Here is a 20,752-nt window from a genome sequence, read left to right as displayed (position 1 = left end):
TGGAATTCACAAAACGAAACATGAACAAATGTCTAATGTTTGCTTGGCTTCGAAAATGGTTTAATGTCATTGGCATTTTTTCATCATATGACTCTTAATGGCCTTTCTTTATTGTTCAAGCACTGTGCGCATTTTCTAGAGCATCCTAGACCGCTACAAAGAGCCTAACAGGCCATTACAGGAGCTAATTTGACTGAACAAAGCAGAGGAAACCTTCAGGTGATTGAAGTGCTTCAGTGACTAATGCTGGAGAACTGGCCCTCTTTTGGTCTCAAGGGTGAAAGACTACAAACTTGAGCACACTTGAGCTGTTTAATTTCCTTATTCTACAGAAAGTTGTGAATATGCAGAAAGCGATGATGGTGGCAAAAGTGAGGATTTCAGAAACGCAAACAAATCTGCACAGGAAAATGCAAAGCACAAGATACTGTAGGTGTGCAACGCTTATAGTCAGGAAACATGCTGCCAAATTCAAACTGCATGTACAGGCAGTGTATGGGACACACATAATGCTTAAAAGTAAAGATTCTGCACATGTGACTTGCATGTTAACGGAAAAGTTCCTCTGAAATGATAAAACTGCAGAGCCTGTTATTCCACGCCAACCAAACACACTTTGTTTTGAGTAGGTAGCTCTCCTGTCGCAGTGTTGGTATTTGTGTAGCACCCGCGGGGCTTCAGTTGTAGTTGTTGAGTGCTTGGAGAGCATTTTCATCTGTATGTTGTTATGAACACTTTGGCTTCCCATGAGATAATTAGTGTACTAGATTATTTTGTAAGATTCCTGTTACTTTTCTGACCTCACTACTTGTCACTTGACTCAACCTTCAACTTGTCATCTTTCACCAGGCGGTATCGAAAGGCTGTGAAATGTTATAGCGCTTTCTGTTATGCGTGTGACTCGGCTTCCCCACTACAAACATTTAAATATAGGTTTGGTCTCGCAGGCACGATTGCAGCCTAAAGGCCTTTACTTAAGTGTAGCGTGCAGTAGAGCTCTTGTGTCAATGCTGATTTGAGGCATTATCCAACAATTTTAGTCCTAAAAAAATGTTTTGGTCTGGCGAACTTGCACCAAAAGCTGATACATTTCAGCTTCAAAAGCATTAACAAAACCATAACCAACAAATACAATGTTTGAGGAGAAGCCGCCACATAATGCAGGTGCAAATTCGGGCTTGAAATTTAGGTTTCTAAAGTTGCTCAGTAAGCTACCGACCCAGTTCTAGCGGGAGGTCTATATTTAGCAAGTGCATGGATCATGAAGATTATCTCAGTGCTGAAAATGACTGATGTTTGACACAGAAAAGCTGCTGTTGGCATCCACTCAATCATATGGTCACACAGTCCTTCAGCTTCCTGCAGCAGACATGCTCACACTGAGTGCGACAGTGTGTCGAGAGCTTCGCTGCTGCTGCTGCTGCTGCAATCAGGACTTTGACACTCTTCCTGTAGCGAGGGCCTGCCTTGCCCACAGCATCCTGCTCAGCTCTCTATAGGGAAATGTCAGTTAGAAGCATCCTGTCCGGCATTTTGCTTCCAGTTTTACACTTATTCCTCTAAAATGACTTTGAAAAGACTAAAGTCTTACACCATCTCACATCTAAAGACAATCTGTCATAATAATTCATTTTTAGTCACAGACTATAAGATTTTGCACTACCAAGACTTAAAACGTATATAATGATAATAATAATATAAAACGCGTTTGATTTTGTGAAGACGGGACAAAAGACTGACTTAAGACAGCTCGGACTGAGTTTTATGACCACCTTACACCAAATGACGGGAGCACGCCCCAACTCTAGCAAGACTCTCATGTTTTTATTTCGAAATTTGTCTGCGACAGTGGAATCGCGTGAAAAGTCATTTGGTGTGAGGTCGGCATAAAGTGCACTGCCAACGTTGAGATGGCTGGACTGACTCTGCATTAGCTCTCCACGTGTCCTCTGTGGACATAATTATGTCAGAGCTCCGGTTTCTGTTTACCTTCCCTCGTCTTCGGTGTTATCACTGCAATCATCATCAGCATCCTAATTTGGCAGTGCTGCTCTCTCCACATGGCTTATGTCTTGGAACACCTCTTGGTAGTGAATGTGCAGCAGACTGGAGTGGTGTGTTGGACTGGATTTAACCCTCTGAGGTCTAAGGGCATTTTTACTTATCTTCTTGAATTCTCCTTTTAAGAGTATTTGCATTTAACCTGATACCCATGTGTTTCATATCAAATTATTCACAACAAGCTCAGCTCTCTGTATAGTGACGCTCAAAATTGCTCCAGAGCAATGTACAACGAGATAATGTGCAGAGATGGCAAAAGTACTCACTTCTCGTACTCAAGTAGAAGTACAGATGCTTGTGTTAAAAAATACTCTGGTAAAAGTAGAAGTACTGATTTAACTTATTTACTCAAGTAAAAGTAACAAAGTACAGGCTTGGAAATTTACTTAAAGTATGAAAGTAAAAGTAGCCTTGCGAATGAATACCATTTTTTATGCAAAGCTACCTGGACCACAAATGTTACTAGAGTGCAAGCTGAGAAACTTCAGTGGACATGGAAAAAAGGCTCTTTTATATGGCATTGCCTACATTTTAAATGGATGTCTGCCAAGGCCTCAAACATCACATATATGATTATTGTGACAGAGACTGGGACTCCAGGTTAATAAGATTCTGATTGAGTAACAAGATATGAATTCAGTTGTGATTCTGTGAGAATTCATAGATCCAGTTTCTCTTTTTTTAATCTTCCCCTTAACATTTAAAGGAATATACATGTATGTGTGCTCAAATATGGCTTCTGGAAATAAAATAAAGGATTAAATATGAATTACTAAACAGACATTAATTAAGAAGTTCCCCATACTTTAAGAGCTATCCAGCACATTCGCCAGGAGTCATTCTTGATGCCGAAACATCTCTCTCAGATAAGGCCAAGGATGATTGGGAATGTCTTGCTGCTTGTCTGCTGAATCTTTGGGATCTCTCATGTCGCCATCCATACTACTAGTGCTAACGTTACCACCATCATGCTGCAATGATTTGCCGAAAATGAATGCCGCCGAATCTGTCGAGTCGTCTTGTAGTGGTGCGTCAAGTATATTATCAATTAGATTGAATTCGGTATTGATGACGCGAAAAATAATAACGGTAACTCCAGTGAAATTATTTGAAACTTGTTAGTGAGGACTAGATTAGGACTGTATTTAAAGCTGACCATTCTGGTTTCCAACTTCGCCCCAGGTGTGTCTGTTAAAACACGGACAGAGACAACTTCTCTCTTTTGATGCTTTATTAAGATCAAGCAACGTGCAACCTAGCTAAAAGGTTAACACAAACAACAAAATCACTAGCTAACTTACTTTAAATTTGCAAGAACTATAGACCAGTACAACAACAGCCTTACATTAACTGACAACATAAGTTATACGACTTACAGTTCCTCAAGGACGCACACACACCATCTAACTGATTATCCTCTGGACAGATTGTGTCTTTTTCTTTTCTCTCATTTATTTCTCTGTGTGGCCCGCTCGCGGTGTAAGACGCGTGTCCGCGCTATTTTCCGACATGCACTCACAATCCCTCCTGATAGACGACCTGTTCTACAAAACTAAAGTAACGAGCCAATTTTCTAAAATGTAAGGAGTAGAAAGTACCGATATTCGTGTTAAAATGTAAGGAGTAAAAGTAAAAAGTCGCCACAAAAATAAATAGTAAAGTAAAGTAAAAATATCTGAAAAATCTACTTGAGTACAGTAACGAAGTATTTGTAACTTCCCATCTCTGATAATGTGGCCCTAAAGTGCAAATAATTCAACCTACACTTGATTGTTTTGGTGCTTGAAATGAGTTCACAAAAGTCTTGGGTTCACAAAAGTAACGTAATATATGAACACAATAGTAAATAAATGTCTTAAATGACATTTTGTAATATCGCTTTTTGAGTAGGAGTGTTGTCAAACATTGCTTGGACTCGCCGGTGCGTCTTTTGTCCTCAGAGGGTTAAATGGTAATCAAATGGTCAACCCCCAGCTTCCTGCTACTAGATATAGTCTAGAGAATATGGGTGTGGAGTTAACGTATTTAGTTGTCACATGCATAGAACAACCAGTGTTTACCTGACAAGGACATCTTGTGGTCTTCCTCTGGCTTGTGTGACTTACACGAGTATTGAGAAGTTTAGGATGTGGACAGTTGACTTTAAAATTATTTCTGTTGTCATTTTCATCTGACGTTTCTGCTGTCCTGTGCTGCTTTGCTAGCGTCTTTGATAAACCAAATCTAGCGTTACGAACCGCTACATCTCATTGCGGTCGGACTGACTGCTAGTTTGGGTGGTGTCATTTTCTTTGGTCTGTGGCCCAATCGGTAAATTAGGTCCCCAAGCTAACGTTAGCAACAGTGTTGACATATGAAAGCATCAAACATGCATTTTAGATGAATGAGATAAGAGTATATCCAGTCGTTCCTTGTCCCCGTTTACTGTGCACCGTTAAATTGTTTGTACAGGATGCAGGAGTTTTCTACGCCGAACTTATTGTAAACAAACATTGCGATTGGGTCTTTTCTGTGCTTGAATAAAATGTGGTTTGTGGTAAAAGCAGAAAAATACACACTTGAGGACATATGTCCAGAATTGATGTAGTTACATCTGTTCCGCGTTCCCTCTCTGTCTGTTTCCGTCATGGTGCTTCTCTTTGTCGTGCACCCCGGTGACGTCATAGTTGCCAGGCAACCTCGTGAGCAAAACAGAATCCCTCTCTGCACAGAGGGGAGGCCCCGTACGCTTGATTGGCACGTGCTTCTCTCTCTGTTTCCCTGTCACACACTCACACTGTGTATGCAAATAGATCTCCCCTTTGTTGCCTTTGCGTTGGTAGCATCACAAAACATGTGCAGCCCATTAGTACATCGGCTGTTGAGCATGTAGTCCGGGAGTGAGGAGATCAGCTGATAAAGAGAGAGGATATGAAGTAAGAATTGAAAAGCAACTAACAGTAGCTACGGATGACAAAAAAGTAACCTAGAAAAACTAGGCAAAACCTTTTTTTCCTATACCTGGGCTTCCGTACATATCACCTTTTTATTATTATTATTATTTTTATTTTTTACTTACTGCAGAAAATCCAAAGATCCAAACAGTATGAGTACTTCCAAAAGTGCGTTCTCCATCACTAAATGCATTTAAATATACTTCACGTTGACTCCAACTGATTCCTATGTAAAGCAGCGGTTAGAATCACAAATGCAATCCTAAATAAAAAGTATCCTGAATAAATATAAAGTTGTTTCTTTTAGTGGAGAACCATTTCTAAAAATAAGCTATTCCCATGGTGAATGTGAGTTTTATTTTTTCTCTCTGGGAACTATGTTTACTCTGGCATCAGCCAGAAAGTATGGAGCCCCGGAAGGACCACGGATAGAAAAATAAATAAAAAAATGATATTGAGGCCACAAAATGCAATTGCGTGAGGAAAGTCCTCTCAGCTCCAACTTACAAAAAACACACAAGCGAGGATCCTTACTGAACCCAAAATCACATCATCCAGATGATATTTTACACCTTTTACAACAGACACCTGTTAGTTTCAAAGGTGACTTTAAGCCAAAAGTGCCATGGCTCTCTAAGAAGAAAGGCAGTCTTAACTGCTGGTCATTGGATTTATAAGAAGGGCACAGATGCAACTTATAACATTAGTGAAAAACTGTAAAAGAAAAAAACTCCTTTTACCCTAACAATTTAAATTCTCTGATTTAAAAAAAACAGCCAAATGTGTTTAAATAAAAGAGAGGGAGGATGCCCTCTGTTCTGTTGAATGAATGACGTTTTTATTTTAAACATGTAAAAAAATCCTAAAAAATAAAACATTTATCAGAAGAAGAAGAAGAAGAAGAAATTTTATTATTTGTCACATTACACAGTACATTGACTACGTTTACATGCACATAATATTATATAAGATATATATTTTGGCCCTTATTCTTCAACCAGCTTCTTGAAAAGGTCGGCGTAGCGATGTGTGTGCATATCCAAAAACCTGTTGATATCCAAGTCTTTGATAATGTTTAAAAGTAGCGGTGTTTCTCCTTCTTATCGGGTCTGCAGCCCTGCAAACTGTTGGCTGGTTTGTTTGTGTAAAGCAACCATAGCAACGCACAGAGCTGACCATAAGCCGTAAACAGGCAAGAGGCCGTAAACTGGCCGTAAACTGCTGTAAAAACCCTGATTGAGACGCATATTCCGAATGCACTGTGTACATGTCCAAAGAATGCCTCTAACACCTAAATAATACCAGAATATCCCACATGTCTTAAAGGTGCCCTGCCACACCTACAGTATTTCATTACTTTGTGGTAAGGTCTGAAGTTCTACCATGGACTCTGTAACATTTTTTGTGGAAAAAATGCCTTGGTTACCTTGTTTCAAACCATTCTAATGTGGCATAGAAAGCCTACAGGAAGATTTCTGCCAGTTCTCATTAATATTCAACAAGCTAAGCTGTTTGAATCTGATTGGCTAACAGCTAGCCAATGAGAGCCTGGCTGTCAGAATCCTTTACCCAGCCCAACTGGGCGAGCTAATGAATAGTAATATGATGTCAGACTGACCAGCTTTTGTAATTGGCCTGATTTCTCTGCTTATTTCTTTTCAGTGGCTAGAGCTGACAGAGGAGGTAGCAGTTCATTTTCACATTCACAACATAACACAAACACATATGGACCTAACATATTTCAAAAAATGCAAGTAAAAACGGTTTTGTATGGCAAAAGGGCACCTTTAATCAGAAAATACTATATTCGGAAAAAGGCCTTATTTGGTATATCCAACCGCAATATGGTGTTGTGGGAATTATTGCAATTGTTGTGTCTTTGTAAATTATAGAGGGTGGTCTAGACCTACTCTATCTGTAAAGTGTCTCGAGATAACCCTTGTTATGATTTGATACTATAAATAAAATGGAATTGAAATTGAACTGAATTGTTTACATGACCTGTATCAAATTCGGAATATTGTCAAATTCGGAATAATAGTGGACTATTGGCGTGCATGTAAACATACTTAATGTAGTGGAATTCAATCTCTGCATAAGTAGCAGTGGACAGCCATAGAGTGTCTGGGGAGCAACCTGTCCGAAAAGGAAAAGGAAGTGGCACCTTCTCTATTAACACATCACTGTATTACTTTGATGTGTGTTGTTTCAGTTTTCAAGTCTCTATCAGCTGCAGAAACGAATTGCATTTGGACATAAAGAAAGAATTACCACATTAACATAGTGCACTAGATTGAAAACTATAAATTCAGACCAGTGATCGCATGACAGTCCAAGCAGCCTTTCCCCTTAGTTAGCAGTTTTCCTGCTCCTCAGTGTTCACTCTCCACCATAGCCTGACAAGCCAGACCCACATCAAGATGTTGGGTCTGGGAACTCACCATTGCCAGGGCTCAATCCGAGGGGCGGGATAAAAAGTTGTCTTTCAAATTCCCTCTGCACGTAATAGGATAGCACTACAACCAGGCAGAGCAACGAGGAAGGTAGCGGAGCTAGTTGATAAATAAAAAAACACTCCGAACACATCTTCCTTTTTTAAGAATGACTTCAGTGCCGTTCTTCGTTCTTTTCTAAAAGTAAAGCTTAACTCCAAGTCTTCCAGAGTCGCGGCCAAAGCCGATTCGAAAGACCACTGTGCGCCAGCAGCAGCAGCCATAAGCCCGCCCACCGACTCTATACACGACGTGATTGGCCCGACCAGAGTTAGGCTTTTCCAGCTCGCAAGCCAACCGAGAGTTGCTAGACCCCCCTGGCTGCAAATTACATTTGCTGCCGCTAGGGTGCGTCTAGATTTCTAGGCTATCTCCACCTTCCTTTCTGCTGTAAATCTCCTTTTGTTCATATTTTGCTGTCATCCTTCTCTCTGCCTCTTTTTCTTTTTTTTTTTTCTACAAAAAACCCCTTCTTCTTTTTCTTTTTTTTTTTTTAAAGACTTTCTTGAGTATTTACTTTTTTTTTAATTCTAGATCTTTATAATGATATCTTTTGAATAATTAAAAATTAATTCTTTTTGACTACTTTTTTCAGTCCAGAGAATGTTGATCACCTTTATTTACATTTTGCCTCTTTCCTCTGCTTTGTGTTTCTCTCTCTCTCGCTCTCTTTTTTTTTTTTTTTTTTTTTTTTTTTTTCTTTTTTTTTTTTTTTTTTTTTTTTTCTCTCTCTCTCTGTCTGTAGGTTTCAGTGAAGTGTTTTTGCAGACTTCCTGTAACCCTTGTAGTATCTCTGAGTCAGGAGGAGAAGGCCTAGTTAGTTACATTGACAGACAATCACCATACGTCCTTTTTGTTTTTGTATTTTGGCATTCAAACTGACAAATTCAATATTTGGAGCGCCTCAGCAATATAAAACACTTGAATAATCCTGCTAATTGAACATTATCATCTTTTCTGCCTCCTCCTCCACCCATGCGGCCTCAGTTATTTCAACTTTCCACCTCCTGTGTGCTCGCACGGTGCTTGTTGTAAAGTGGCAGAGATGACATCCCAAAACCTCGTCTTCGCCTCAGCCTCGTTACACAACTTGACCCGAGGATAACCATCAATCCCCCAAGCGCCACTCGTGGGCCGACACACTCCCAGACACAGAGCCCCGCCCCTGGCTTCAGGCAGTATGGGAGACGGGAGCTGGGTCTGTCTGAGCCCAGCTGAGTTCACCCAGCTGCAAAAATACAGCGAGTGTGAGTACCCACGTGTCTGAATGTGTTTTTGTTCTTTTGGGAGTGTGGGAAATCGTGGTGTGGATGATGAGTTTGTTTTGTTAGGGCCAGGTATAATGTCTCAGAAGTATGTAGCTACATATAGCCTACATACAGAATACGTGGTTGGAGAACAGCCACGATGTTTAATGTTTAAGTCAAGTCCGTCTAGTTTCTGTGGTTCAGTGTCACGTGAGTTGACAGAAATCCATTGAAAGTCACTTTTTTTTCAGAAATAAAGCATAAAAAAAGAAAAACATGATTTGCATTTGTATTAGTTTTTTAACCTGGCAATATAGTTTCAGTTTAGTTTGACTTTTTCTTGAGAATTTGTTGAATATTTTTCACTGTTTATTTTCGTTTTCGTTTACTCTAATAACGTGTGTGTGTGTGTGTGTGTGTGTGTGTGTGTGTGTGTGTGTGTGTGTGTGTGTGTGTGTGTGTGTGTGCTCACTCATTTGCAAAGTCAAATAATGTGGTATTCATCCTATAGCTTGCCCATGGCTTCATGCATCCCAATTACAAAGAAGAGTACATCGACTTTAAGTAGGTTTGCGGTCAGAAGCCGCAAAAGTCACTTATACTATTTATAAAGCACTGAATACATAAATGAATAAAACCTTCATTTAGATTTAAATGTAATTGTTAAAAAAATTATGTTTTTTTCTTTACCTCCAAGTCAATTCAATAAATTAAAAATGCAATTATTTAACTTCTTCATTTTCCCACTTGTCTTGGTCCGAATGTGTTAAATCATCTATTTATTTTACACTATTAGCTTATCATTTCTCATGTCCTACGTTGCATGTACGATAACAAGCATGTTGCAAAAGCATTGTAAAAAATCCAAAGGAGCGCAAACATTGGAGCAGGACTTCAGTCGGGATGTTTGGTGTCACATTGGGGATGAGCCCACCTCTTCCCTCGCTAACAAGCACATTTGTTAGTCAAAAGAGCATCTGTCGTCTCGCACCTGGGGATGTGTAGAGTATCACTCTCTCACGCAAGCTATGCGGTTGAGGAGTTACACAATCATGCATAATCATTGCTTTATAGACCCGTATGAAGTAAAACTAGAGCAGGTCAGACTGATTTGAACCACTATGATAATGTAAGAGATTACCAAAATGGTTGTCTTGACTTTTGTCTGCTTAAACCACACAGGTGTGGATCTACACTGGCTGTGGCTTTATCTTATGTCTGCAGGAGACATGATGTTGTTACCTGGTGCATGATTTCCATATAGTGCTCATGTAGTGTTCCGGAAGTTAACCCTTGTGTTGTCTTCCCGTCGTCCCGTCTTTTTTTTTCAACACTTTTGTCACTTCTCCCGATGTTTTTGTCACTTTTTTTCCAAGTCTTTTGTCCCTTTTTACGATGTCTGTCGATATTTTTTTGACAGTTTATTTTTCTTCTTTTTTTCCCCACGTTTTTGAAGCTTTTTCCAACATTTTTGTCACTCTTTTCAATGTTCTTTTATCAATTTCTTTCTTCAAATGCGATAAAATTGAACAAATCAAACAATTTCAATGAAAGTAGTGAACTTTACTTAGAGTGAAGAGCGTTGCATGGAACCATCCACGTTATTCTTTTGACAATTTGGTTGATATAGAAATATTTTGAAAATGGGTCAAATTTGACCCGAGGACAACAGGAGGGTTTAAATCCCAATAATTTTCTCCTTAAGGATTTTGATTATTAGCCATTTTTTTCTAAACCATCCAAGGTAGACTGACCATGAGCTGTGAGATTGTGTAACAAAGGTTTATGTCCCTGAAGAAGCCAGGAATCCATATGAAATCAAACTTGTTTTTTACATTTATTTATTAGGCTATAGTTTGTTTGGCTTTTTGGTCTTCATTGATAGGACAGATTAAGACAGGAAAGGGATTAGAGAGATGGGGAACGGCATGCAGCAAAGGGCTGTGGATCGGCCTCGAACCCTGTCCTCTGCGGTAAGGACTGAGCCTTCGTATGTGGGGCGCACGCTCTACCAGGCGAGCTACCAGGGTGCCCCGAAATGAACCTTGTTTGAAGAAAAACATGTTTTAATTCTTTAAATGGTGGAGCTCACTGTTACCATGGAAATTATTTACCGCACTAGCGCACCCGCTAACAGCTATAGCGTGCTGCTACCACTGACGTCTATGATCGTTTCTGTACACAGTCTTGTACCTTTCCCTTTTCCTCCATTTTCAAAATGTTTTTCATGAGCCGAATCAAATGTTTAATGGTCAAGATTCATCTTGTAGCTGGTTGGCGTGGTTCCAAGCTTAAAGTGCTCATATTCTGCTCATTTTCAGGTTCATAATTGTATTTAGAGGTTGTACCAGAATAGGTTTACATGGTTTAATTTTCAAAAAACACCATATTTTAGTTGTACTGCACATTGCTGCAGCTCCTCTTTTCACCCTGTGTGTTGAGCTCTCTGATTTAGCTACAGAGTGAGGCATCTCACTTCTGTTACATCTTTGTTGGGAGTTGCACACAGAGTATGAGGGCGTGCCACGCTAGCAGCTAGGCGAGCATTATAACGTGTGTTACAAAGTGACCACGTTTGTCTCTGAAGTAAAGGCTGGACTACAACAGAGCTGTCTGTTTGTTTTCTGTTGGAGATGGTAAGTCCCTTTGGGGTGGGCTTTTTCACTTTGTACACCTATAACATGCACAAAAAAGATATATAACACAATAAAGGAAAGGGAAAACGTCACAAAGCATAATATGAGCACTTTAAAACTCTTTATATAAGCATTAAATGAAACGTCAGTGGAGATATTGAATGGTGAAATTTCTGGAACCAGAGACGTTCAGAAAGTGGGCAGTCACTGCTGAACTCAGTTGCTTGTGAAGAAAGGCTAGTGCTCTTTTTACGCCAACCACCACCAAAGGGACAACAATGAGCCACACACGGAAAATATTTTTCGCCTTTTATTTTTACATGGGATGTGAGCATTGTAGTATATAAATGTTTATATTATTTGTTTAGTTTATAAATCCAAATGAGGATAACATTTGCCTGGAAACTCCTTAGTGATTTGCCAAAAAACATAAAAGTGACATTGTGGGGAGACGGGAAGTTTAGTGTTTACCTGCAGTGGATGAATGTCTGTGGAGCAGAAGATCTTGGTGCATGGTGGTCCAGTGGTTAGCACTATGGCCTCATAACAAGAAAGTTCTGGGTTCAAATCCAGGTCATTCTGGGCCTTTTGATGTGGAATTTGTATGTTCTCCCCATGTTTGCATTTTCCCCCCACCATCAAAAAACATGTACTAGGTTCTCCAGTCAGTGCCCTTGATCAAGGCACTGGCTCAGAGCTGGAGTTGGTCCTCAGGCGCTGTGATTGGCTGCCCACTGCTCCCTAAGGGATGGGTTAAATGCAGAGAATGAATTTTGCTACATGTATGTGTATGTGACAATAAAGTACCATCACCTTTGTTGTAGTTTCTGAGATTCCTCTTTTGTTCGTCTCTTGCCTTCAGGATTTCATATATGCTACAAATAAAAACAAAGTGCTCTTTGGCACAAAGTCGAAAATATTCTAGTCCTAATCCTCAACTCATTTAAGTCGCTGTCGCTGTGGTCGAGCAGGGTTTTTGGTTTATGAGCCAGGCCGCAGTATAGAGACCATAATCGAAACATGATTAATGTGCACACTGGGAATGCCCCTGTTTGCTGGGAGATATCATTTTTACTGATGGTGCGGAGTGGGAAGACAGAAAGGCTCGTGTATCACCAGCCAATCAATCAAGGACTTAATGAAGGACACTGGCTGTGGAGATAAAAGTAGGCGAGGGAGCAATACTATCGGGCAAGGGCTAGTGTCATTAATAAGCCATATAATCAAACCATTAGTTCATCAATCGATCACAACCAATTTGGTCATTGATTATGCATTTGAGAACCAGTTCTTTCTTCTCAAATGTCAGAGTATGATGTTTTTCTTTGCGTTGTAAGATGGTGAACTTCATATTTATGTGTTTTGGACTGTTGGTCGGACAAAACGAACATAACAAAATGTCAACTCTGGGCTCTGGGACATAGAGGCAATAAATTCAGCAGATTAATTAGGAATGAATATGATCCTCAGCTGCAGCTCTAATATAATCAGTTAGAGCTAAAGTTATTTGTTAATTAATTGGTCATTGAGCAGAAATGAATCAACATGAATTTAGATAATTGCTTAACCAGTTAAAGCGCCCATATTATGCTCATTTTCAGGTTCACTATTGTATTTTGAGGTTGTACCAGAATAGGTTTACATGGCTTAATAAACACTATATTTTTGTCGTACTGCACATTGCTGCAGCTCCTCTTTTCACCCTGTGTGTTGAGCTCTCTGTTTTAGCTACAGAGTGAGGCATCACACTTCTATCCCATCTTTGTTGGGAGTCGCACATGCTCAGTAGCTAGGTAAGGACTACTAGCTAGAAGCTACTAATGGTTAGCCACCTCGTTCTCAATGGCAAAACACTGCTACAACACTATAGAACTACTTACATGTCCCTCGTCTGCAGGTATTCCACGCAAAGTTGGAAGTGCGCCCTCGTTTAGAAGAAGTCTCCCGGCTAATCCTGCCTTGTACTGACCGAAGTTGGAGAAACGGCTAGCTGATGTGGTATTAGCTAAAGTGGTTAGCACACACCAAATGTTTCGGCCGATGACGTATTTTAACCAGCTCACCCGGAGACTGAAGGCAGGATATATTCAGAAACCAACTATCTCACTCAAAACAGCATGGATGTTTGTTTTTTCCAAGTTTGTATGCGTGCGGAAACACCAGAGACACAAAATAACACCCCAAATCCCAGAATTTTTTTTTTCATAATATGGGCACTTTAAGTTATTTATCAAGCAGAGACGCTAAACAGTCTCTACTTCCAGCTTTGCAAATGTAAGGATAGTAATAATGAACAATAAGCAATGAACTTATATGGACAGGGTGTGCAAAGGTCTTAACTGTGAAGATGTCAGCTTGGACTTTGGGAACGTGATGGGCCAGTGTAACGCTTATCAGTTCAATTTTCTAAGCACAAACGGACATTTGGAAGAACAGAAAAATGGGTTCAAATATCCAATTTTTCATTTTTTTCCACCTTGACAAATTAAAAAATTGGATCTTTAAACTGTTTTTCCAATTTTCTGTTTTTATTCAGAGGATCAGACATTTAGAAAATTACAAGCTTGCGTCTGAGCTCCAATTATTCAATACTGCAATGGTATTTTCTCCCTCGTTCCACCTAATTACTACACACACACACACACACACACACACACGAAACCATCCGTTGCAATCACCTCTGACCCCAAAGTCTATCAGTTTTTTTTTTCTTTTGAGGTCCATATGCAGTTAATGACCTGCATATTCCGCAAAGCAGAGGAAGAGAATACCACATGGCAGTATTGAATAATTGGAGCTCAGACGCAATTTTGTAATTTTCTCAATTTCTGATCCTCTGAATAAAAAACAGAAAATTGGAAAAACAGGTTAAAGATCAAATATTTAAATTTTGTCAAGGTGGAAAAAAATTAAAAATTTGATATTTGAACCCATTTTTCAGTTTTTCCAAATGTCCGTTTGTGCTTAGAAAATTGAACTGATAAGCGTTACACTGACCGTGATGGACATTTTTCACTATTTTCTGACTTTGATCAATCAAAGAAATTATCAAAAGATTTATTCATAGTGAAAATAATGTATTAACCTTTTAATCCACTAAAAACACAAGTTCTTACTCTGGCTGAAGCTGTCTTGGTTGCTTTTTGTAAAGCAGCTCTGTAACAATTATTTTCAATATGCAATGATCTGTAAATATATTTTTTTAGTTCAACTGGAGTAATCATTTAATATATCCAGGTCACATCATTGAAATATTTGTGCTTAATCAACAATCCAAAACCCAAATATGTTCCATCTGCAATCGTATGAAACAGAAAAGCAACAAAGGAACCAGAGAATGACATCAAATGTTAATGGATTATCAAAGTAGTTGCTTAATTATCAGTCCAATAATTGTTTTAGCTTTCCTGTAAATAATACTAATTATTTGGATGTAATCCTGGTGAATTGAATGCATCTGACGGTGACTCACGTGCTTGCGGATAACTAACCCCATTGTGCCTATGGCTAATAATGCAGCAGAGTGGACCGTCAGTGGATGTTCTCTAATCACGTTTCTCATCTTACCTGAGATTGTACTTTCTCTCTCTCTCTCTCTCTCTCTCTCTCTCTCTCTCTCTCTCTCTCTCCTTCTGTCATTGTGGACATCTAATGCAGCAGGAAATAGGGAAGCATTACAGGCTGCAAAGCTGCTGAGCACTAAAAATAATGAAGGGAAGTGTCCTCCGTAGTGGATAATGAGAGCTAACATGATTGGTGAAATCAGTTCTGGAGCGTGTGCATGCATAAGTGGGTGTGCTAATGATGGGGGAGCTAATGGAGATCTGTCCATGCACACGTGCACATTTATTTGTCCCCTGTAATTGTTTGACAGATGATCGTAGGAGGAGGTCATCACGGTTAGTGTTGGACCTGGGCTCTGTGTGATGTGAGCGTGTGTGTGTGTGTGTGTGTGCGTGTGTGCGTGCGTGTGCGTGCATAAATATATGGGATTAGCATCTAAAAGTGAGAAGGACACCATGTCTCCTTTTACTTTTCACTAGCATGGTGACTCACAGGCTCCACTCCCCTGATGCAGCACTTCCTGGTACACATGAGTATTTATCAGGACATTCGTTAATGAGATGCAGCATGTTTATTCAGTTTCAGGGAAAGCGTTTTCTCCAAAGGAACATTTCGACTTAAGGGATATGATTATAAAGGCAGGCAGCTTGAGGAAATGTAGGCTACCGGGCTAGAGGCCTCCTTTGCCTTAAAAACACTCTGCTCTGTAGTCGCAGGTTTTTCAAAAGTATATCAAAGAAAATGCATCGCAGTGAATGTACTAACACAATTCTGTTTTTCTGTTTTTCCCTCGTCAGACTCCACAAAGAAGCTGAAGGATGTGCTGGAGGAGTTTCACGGGGAAGGAATTCTTTCCAAATACAATCCAGAGCAGGTGTGTGTGTGTGCGCGCACACCCTATTTTCCTTTTATCCGCTCTTATCTTTTCTGTCACTTGATTTTCTGTGCACACACAAACACATGGTGTGATGTTATCGGATGCTTGTTAAGTTCCTCTGATTCAGTGTAATATCAATCACCAGAACGCTTAGTCATTCCCCCCCCCCCCATTTTTAGATAAAGGCTGTGGTGGCGCCTGACGTCAGCAGATCAGCTCCCAGCTGTGCTGTAGACTACAATGACTTCGACTCGTCTGGACTTTGGACAGCGTCACTAATTCCTTTGCTTTTTTTTTTTTCCCCCTTCAGTTTTCACTCTCATCTCTCTCCATGTTCTCTGTCTCTAACACATTGCACACCTTTCATTTCAAGATGCTTTTTGGTCACTTTCTGAGTGCTTGTAAACAAAATAATGAACTGGCAGAGTTGGTCCTCTGTGAAACGTTTAAGGGATGTGTTCTGGGCAGATTTACATAGTAAGTCATTTCAACTTCTTATTTTGCTTTTTTTTATTTTAATTTTGTCTTTGTCATGATGGTCACATGAGCTCAGACAAAAACTTAGTGTCGAAGTGTTCCGAGAAGGTACTAATTGAATATGTCAGACGGAGTGATTGATGACCAAACATCTCGCATCCGATTCCTTCCCCAATGGCGCTGTGCCTATACGTCCATATGATTAACACACCTCATGATGCATTTCTTCCTTCTCCTGGCATCTCTGACTTCTTAACATGTACGTGTTATATTTTCCCTTTTCTTCGCCCCTCTCTCACCTTTTTTTATTATCCTCTCCACTTAGCTGTATATTTCTCCTCAGGGTTTGTGATGACATGACTAACAGCCCGGCTGGACTTTGGGCGCCATCGGAACCAGACTTAATGTTCATGTAGTGTAGTCTTTCTGAGACCGCACTGGCTCCTGGCGCCACGATGACCACTGTGGCCCTCTGCCATCCATCAGTGTGTGTGTGTGTGTGTGTATACACCTATTATATATAATTACTCATCAGTCCCTTGTGCCTCTGGTAGATGAATCAAAAGACAAAAGAAGACTATGACTTCTCTTTTGTGCTTTCATTTAGCTTATTTTTAGCCTCAAGAAGTTTATAAAACTGACTAAGGACAATAGTTAAAAAGACAGAACAGTGATTGACACTTTAAGCTCTCAGCAGTGTTGGGTATCTCCATTGAACAGATTGGCAAACAAACAGCACCACCACCATAATTCTCAGTGATTGATGAGCCACTGAGAGACGGCGGCTGTACATTACACCCACAGGGTCTCCCTCCACAGCAGTTAAAGGCTCCGTCACGCATCTTTGTCATTTAGCTGTGCTCGGGTTTTTTTGTGGCATAATTGATGATGTCACATAAAAATACTGTCAATATAAAGCAGTTTGAAAGCATGTTTAGATGGTTGCTTCGCGTTTTACTGTGCGATAGAAGACATTTTAACAATCAGGGTTGTCTTTTGCTGAACAATCACGGCACTGCCACACATATGAATGAAGCCTGTAGCTCATTCAGTGGATTTCAGTAGCCTCCAGCAACCTTCACCTGTAAAATACCAACAGGAGTGCTAATGTCTCCACAGTCTAGATTTGAACCTGACAGAGTTAATATCAGTGTGGCTAAAGCCTGTATACTTCTGTTTTCTGAGACTGACATCCTGCACGTATATATATATATATATATATATATATATATATATATATATATATATATATATATATATATATATATATATATATAAATAAGGTTTCTTATAATGGCAGAACAGGTAGGCCCACCCAACATTTACACACATTTGGCTAATACTACACCATCTTGGTAGTTTAGGAAGAAGTGATAACATAATTCAAACAAATGCTCCTGAGGGAGTTGTTGGGTCTCTGTAAATTATAGAGTGTGATCTAGACCTACTCTATCTGTAAAGTGTCCTGAGACAACTTCTGTATCGATCCGGGGTCAGCCCTACGTTCCCACAGCCCAATGGTCCCACAGCCCAATGGTCCCACCGCCCAATGGTCCCACAGCCCAGTGGTCCCACAGCCCTACGTTCCCACAGCCCAATGTTCCCACAGCCCAATGTTCCCACAGCCCAATGGTCCCACAGCCCTACGTTCCCACAGCCCAATGGTCCCACATTTCTAGGACATTTTCAAAATTAGGTCTTGTGTTCCTACATTTCCCTTCAATTTAAGCCCTATCCTCCCACAACATTTTTTCGGGTTAGGGTTTAGGGGGCTAAAATCTGATACAAATTTATGAAAAAGGAAATGTGGGAACATAGGGCCTAATTTTGAAAAAAATCTTAGAAATGTGGGAACATAGGGCTGTGGGAACATAGGCACGCTCCCATTTGACTCTATAAATAAAATTGAATTGAAACAAAACATAAAAATAATAGTATTTAACAAAGAGACTCTTAAAAACAAGCACGGAAAATACATTGCAGTGTTTAGTATTTCACAGTGTTTGTAATTGCAATCTGGTCAGGGTGAAACAAGAGGAAAATTATTTGTTTTATTTTTAATAGCTGAAAATCTGATTAAAAACTCTATATAAAAATCAAATCTTCTTTGCAGCACAAGCACTGTCTTCTTATTACATTTAATGTTAAAAACCCTCCCTTTACTTTTCTTATTTTCTATTTTATGAGGCATTTTTATGACCTGCCTTCATGTTCTCATTGCAGGAGCTCCATGTTTACTATAAACTATGCTGTCTTCTCGCAGCAGGAAGCAACTTTGCGATCAGTGTGACATAAAATCCGTGTTTCTTTTTATAAAACCTTGGCATTTTTCTAAAACGATAAGCCTTAAACCACGTTTAGCACACCAAGGATCCCTGGTTCTTATCCCGCTTTGTTCGCACCTCTCCTCTCAAGCAAGGTGGATGCAGCTTATCGCAAAAGACATTCTCTTTTTTTTTTTTTTCAGTCCAACATTGTGCTGCAGTGTGACTGATCTACTCTGTTAATCTGGGCTCTAGACAGGACAGTTACCTCACGTAGTGCTATTTTTTTTTAATGCCAAAAAAAAAAAATCATCAATCATTCAGACAGCCTTGGCAAAATGAAAAAGATCAAATGAACCATGTAAATGTGTCATAACTGCCCTTGGGAGATATTTACAGATTGGCAGCCTTGAATGTGAGCCCGCTCACGGGGAAAGTAATCGTGACTTACACTCTGGGGCAAACATGTTCTCCAGAGGGACCGGAATTTCCACAAATGCATCTGGGTGTACTTCAAGGCAATCTATCAAAATGTTGTGATGTCATATATAGTATATCTGTGGTGTGTGAAAACACTGTGTGTGTGTTTTCTCTGGCATGTGAGCATATTTGTCTGAACCTGCCTTGCTATAAGATGCAAAGCTAACGAAAGCCTTGTGGTTTGTTTGGCCAAATAAGGAGAAGAGAGCGATATGAATGATGCCTCGCTGGCGTTGGGAGATCTCGGGGTCATAGGTCAACGCTGTCGAGCTGAGGAGGATCCTATCACGGCGTGTTTCTCTGTGAAGGGCGTCAGTAACAGCAGCTTCCAACCTGCTGAACTGAGGCATGCTGGAAGCATATTCCCTCTAAGTCTTGATGTGCAAAGAGGATTTAACTCTACTTTGTCCTATTTTGGTGTGAACCAAATGTTCCCTGGGAGGAAAAGGGTTTAGTTTGCTCATACTGCAGTTTTATTATGTTTGCTTAGCTTTATCGCCTTTACTGCACCAGATCTATTTAAAAGCAGAGGAGATGTTGACCACATATCACGCGCCTAGAAATGATTTGCCTGACGCTGATGTGCACCAATGTGATCGAGAACTGAACTAGTTAGTCGATTAATCAATTAGTTGATACCTTTTGATAACGGATTAGTTGGTTCAGTCAAGCAAAAAATTGTGAAGAAATGTGAAACATTCTGGGTTCTTCCTGCTTCTCAAATGAGAGGATTTGCTACTTTTCTCTGTCATATCTCATTGTATCGTTGAAATGTCTTTGGGTTTGGGACTTCTGGTTGAACAAAGCAAGACATTATATGAGGTCAACTTGAGTTTATTTTTTGTATTTTTTTAAGGGCATTTTCTCACTATTTCTTGACAATATGTGGACTAAACCAACCCGGTCTCACTCGAAAGCGTACAAATAACACAGGTTTACAACCGTGCAATGTGTACGCCAAAGTAAAATTCTTCGTGCATTACATACGCGGAGCGCTCCAATTGAAGTAAGGGAGACCGGTGCGTTTTATATGCACGCAGCTCGCGTCGCCACGTTGTGTGTTTATCGCGAGAACAGCGTCACACACAAAAAGATAAATATGGTTGGGTTTAGAAAAATAATGCAGGGAAAGGCTTTAGTAACACAAGAAAGAAACGGTTGGGTTTAGGGAAGAAACATTGGGGAAGGCTTAACAAAAAAACACAACAAAGTCTCAAAAACGCGCCACATAAACACGCTAATAAACGGCCTAACAAAAAAAAAAAAAAACACATGCTGAAAATCGCCAAACACGGGACGCTGAAAATCGCCAAACATGGGAAGCTGAAAATCGCCAAACACGGGACGCTGAAAATCGCCAAACACGGGACGCGAACCCCGGTCTCCTGAAAGTCCTGTGTTTCACCCGTCCACCACCCCAACCAACCTCCTTAAGCGGTCCCACGTCCCTTTATACTATAAACGCAGCAGTTTCCATTACTGTAATTGGAGTGCTCCACGTATCTACTATATGCACAATATTACTTTAGCGTACACCTTGCATGTATTTTCACAGGTATAAACCATGTTATTTGTACGCTTTTGAGTGAGAGTGGGCTGACTAAACAGTCTACAGATTAACTGAAAAAAATCTGCAGATTAATCCATAATGAAAATAATGGTTAGCTGCAGACTTACGTGTGATCGCTTTCTTTGGGAAAATGTACTAAATGGGTAGATGA

General features: G+C 40.0%; 1 protein-coding gene across 5 annotated transcripts in view; it reads left to right on the top strand.

The window, feature by feature from the left end:
- LOC120569606 (diacylglycerol kinase beta) overlaps positions 1-20,752 on the top strand; it is a 123,516-nt gene that overhangs the window by 6,819 nt on the left and 95,945 nt on the right. For 2 of the 5 annotated variants that reach the window (XM_039817541.1, XM_039817542.1), the window contains exons 1-2: positions 8,273-8,733; positions 15,731-15,807. In XM_039817541.1, the coding sequence (XP_039673475.1) occupies positions 8,667-8,733; positions 15,731-15,807 (144 nt within the window). In that variant the 5' untranslated portion in view covers positions 8,273-8,666. Of the gene's footprint in view, positions 1-8,272; positions 8,734-15,730; positions 15,808-20,752 lie in introns of those variants that run through there. The other 3 variants (XM_039817539.1, XM_039817543.1, XM_039817540.1) reach the window with 2 other exon arrangements.

The sequence above is a fragment of the Perca fluviatilis genome, chromosome 12 (assembly GCF_010015445.1).
Source record: "Perca fluviatilis chromosome 12, GENO_Pfluv_1.0, whole genome shotgun sequence".
In the NCBI taxonomy this organism is placed as follows: Eukaryota; Metazoa; Chordata; class Actinopteri; order Perciformes; family Percidae; genus Perca; species Perca fluviatilis.
This window is presented reverse-complemented; position numbering and strand designations above follow the sequence as displayed.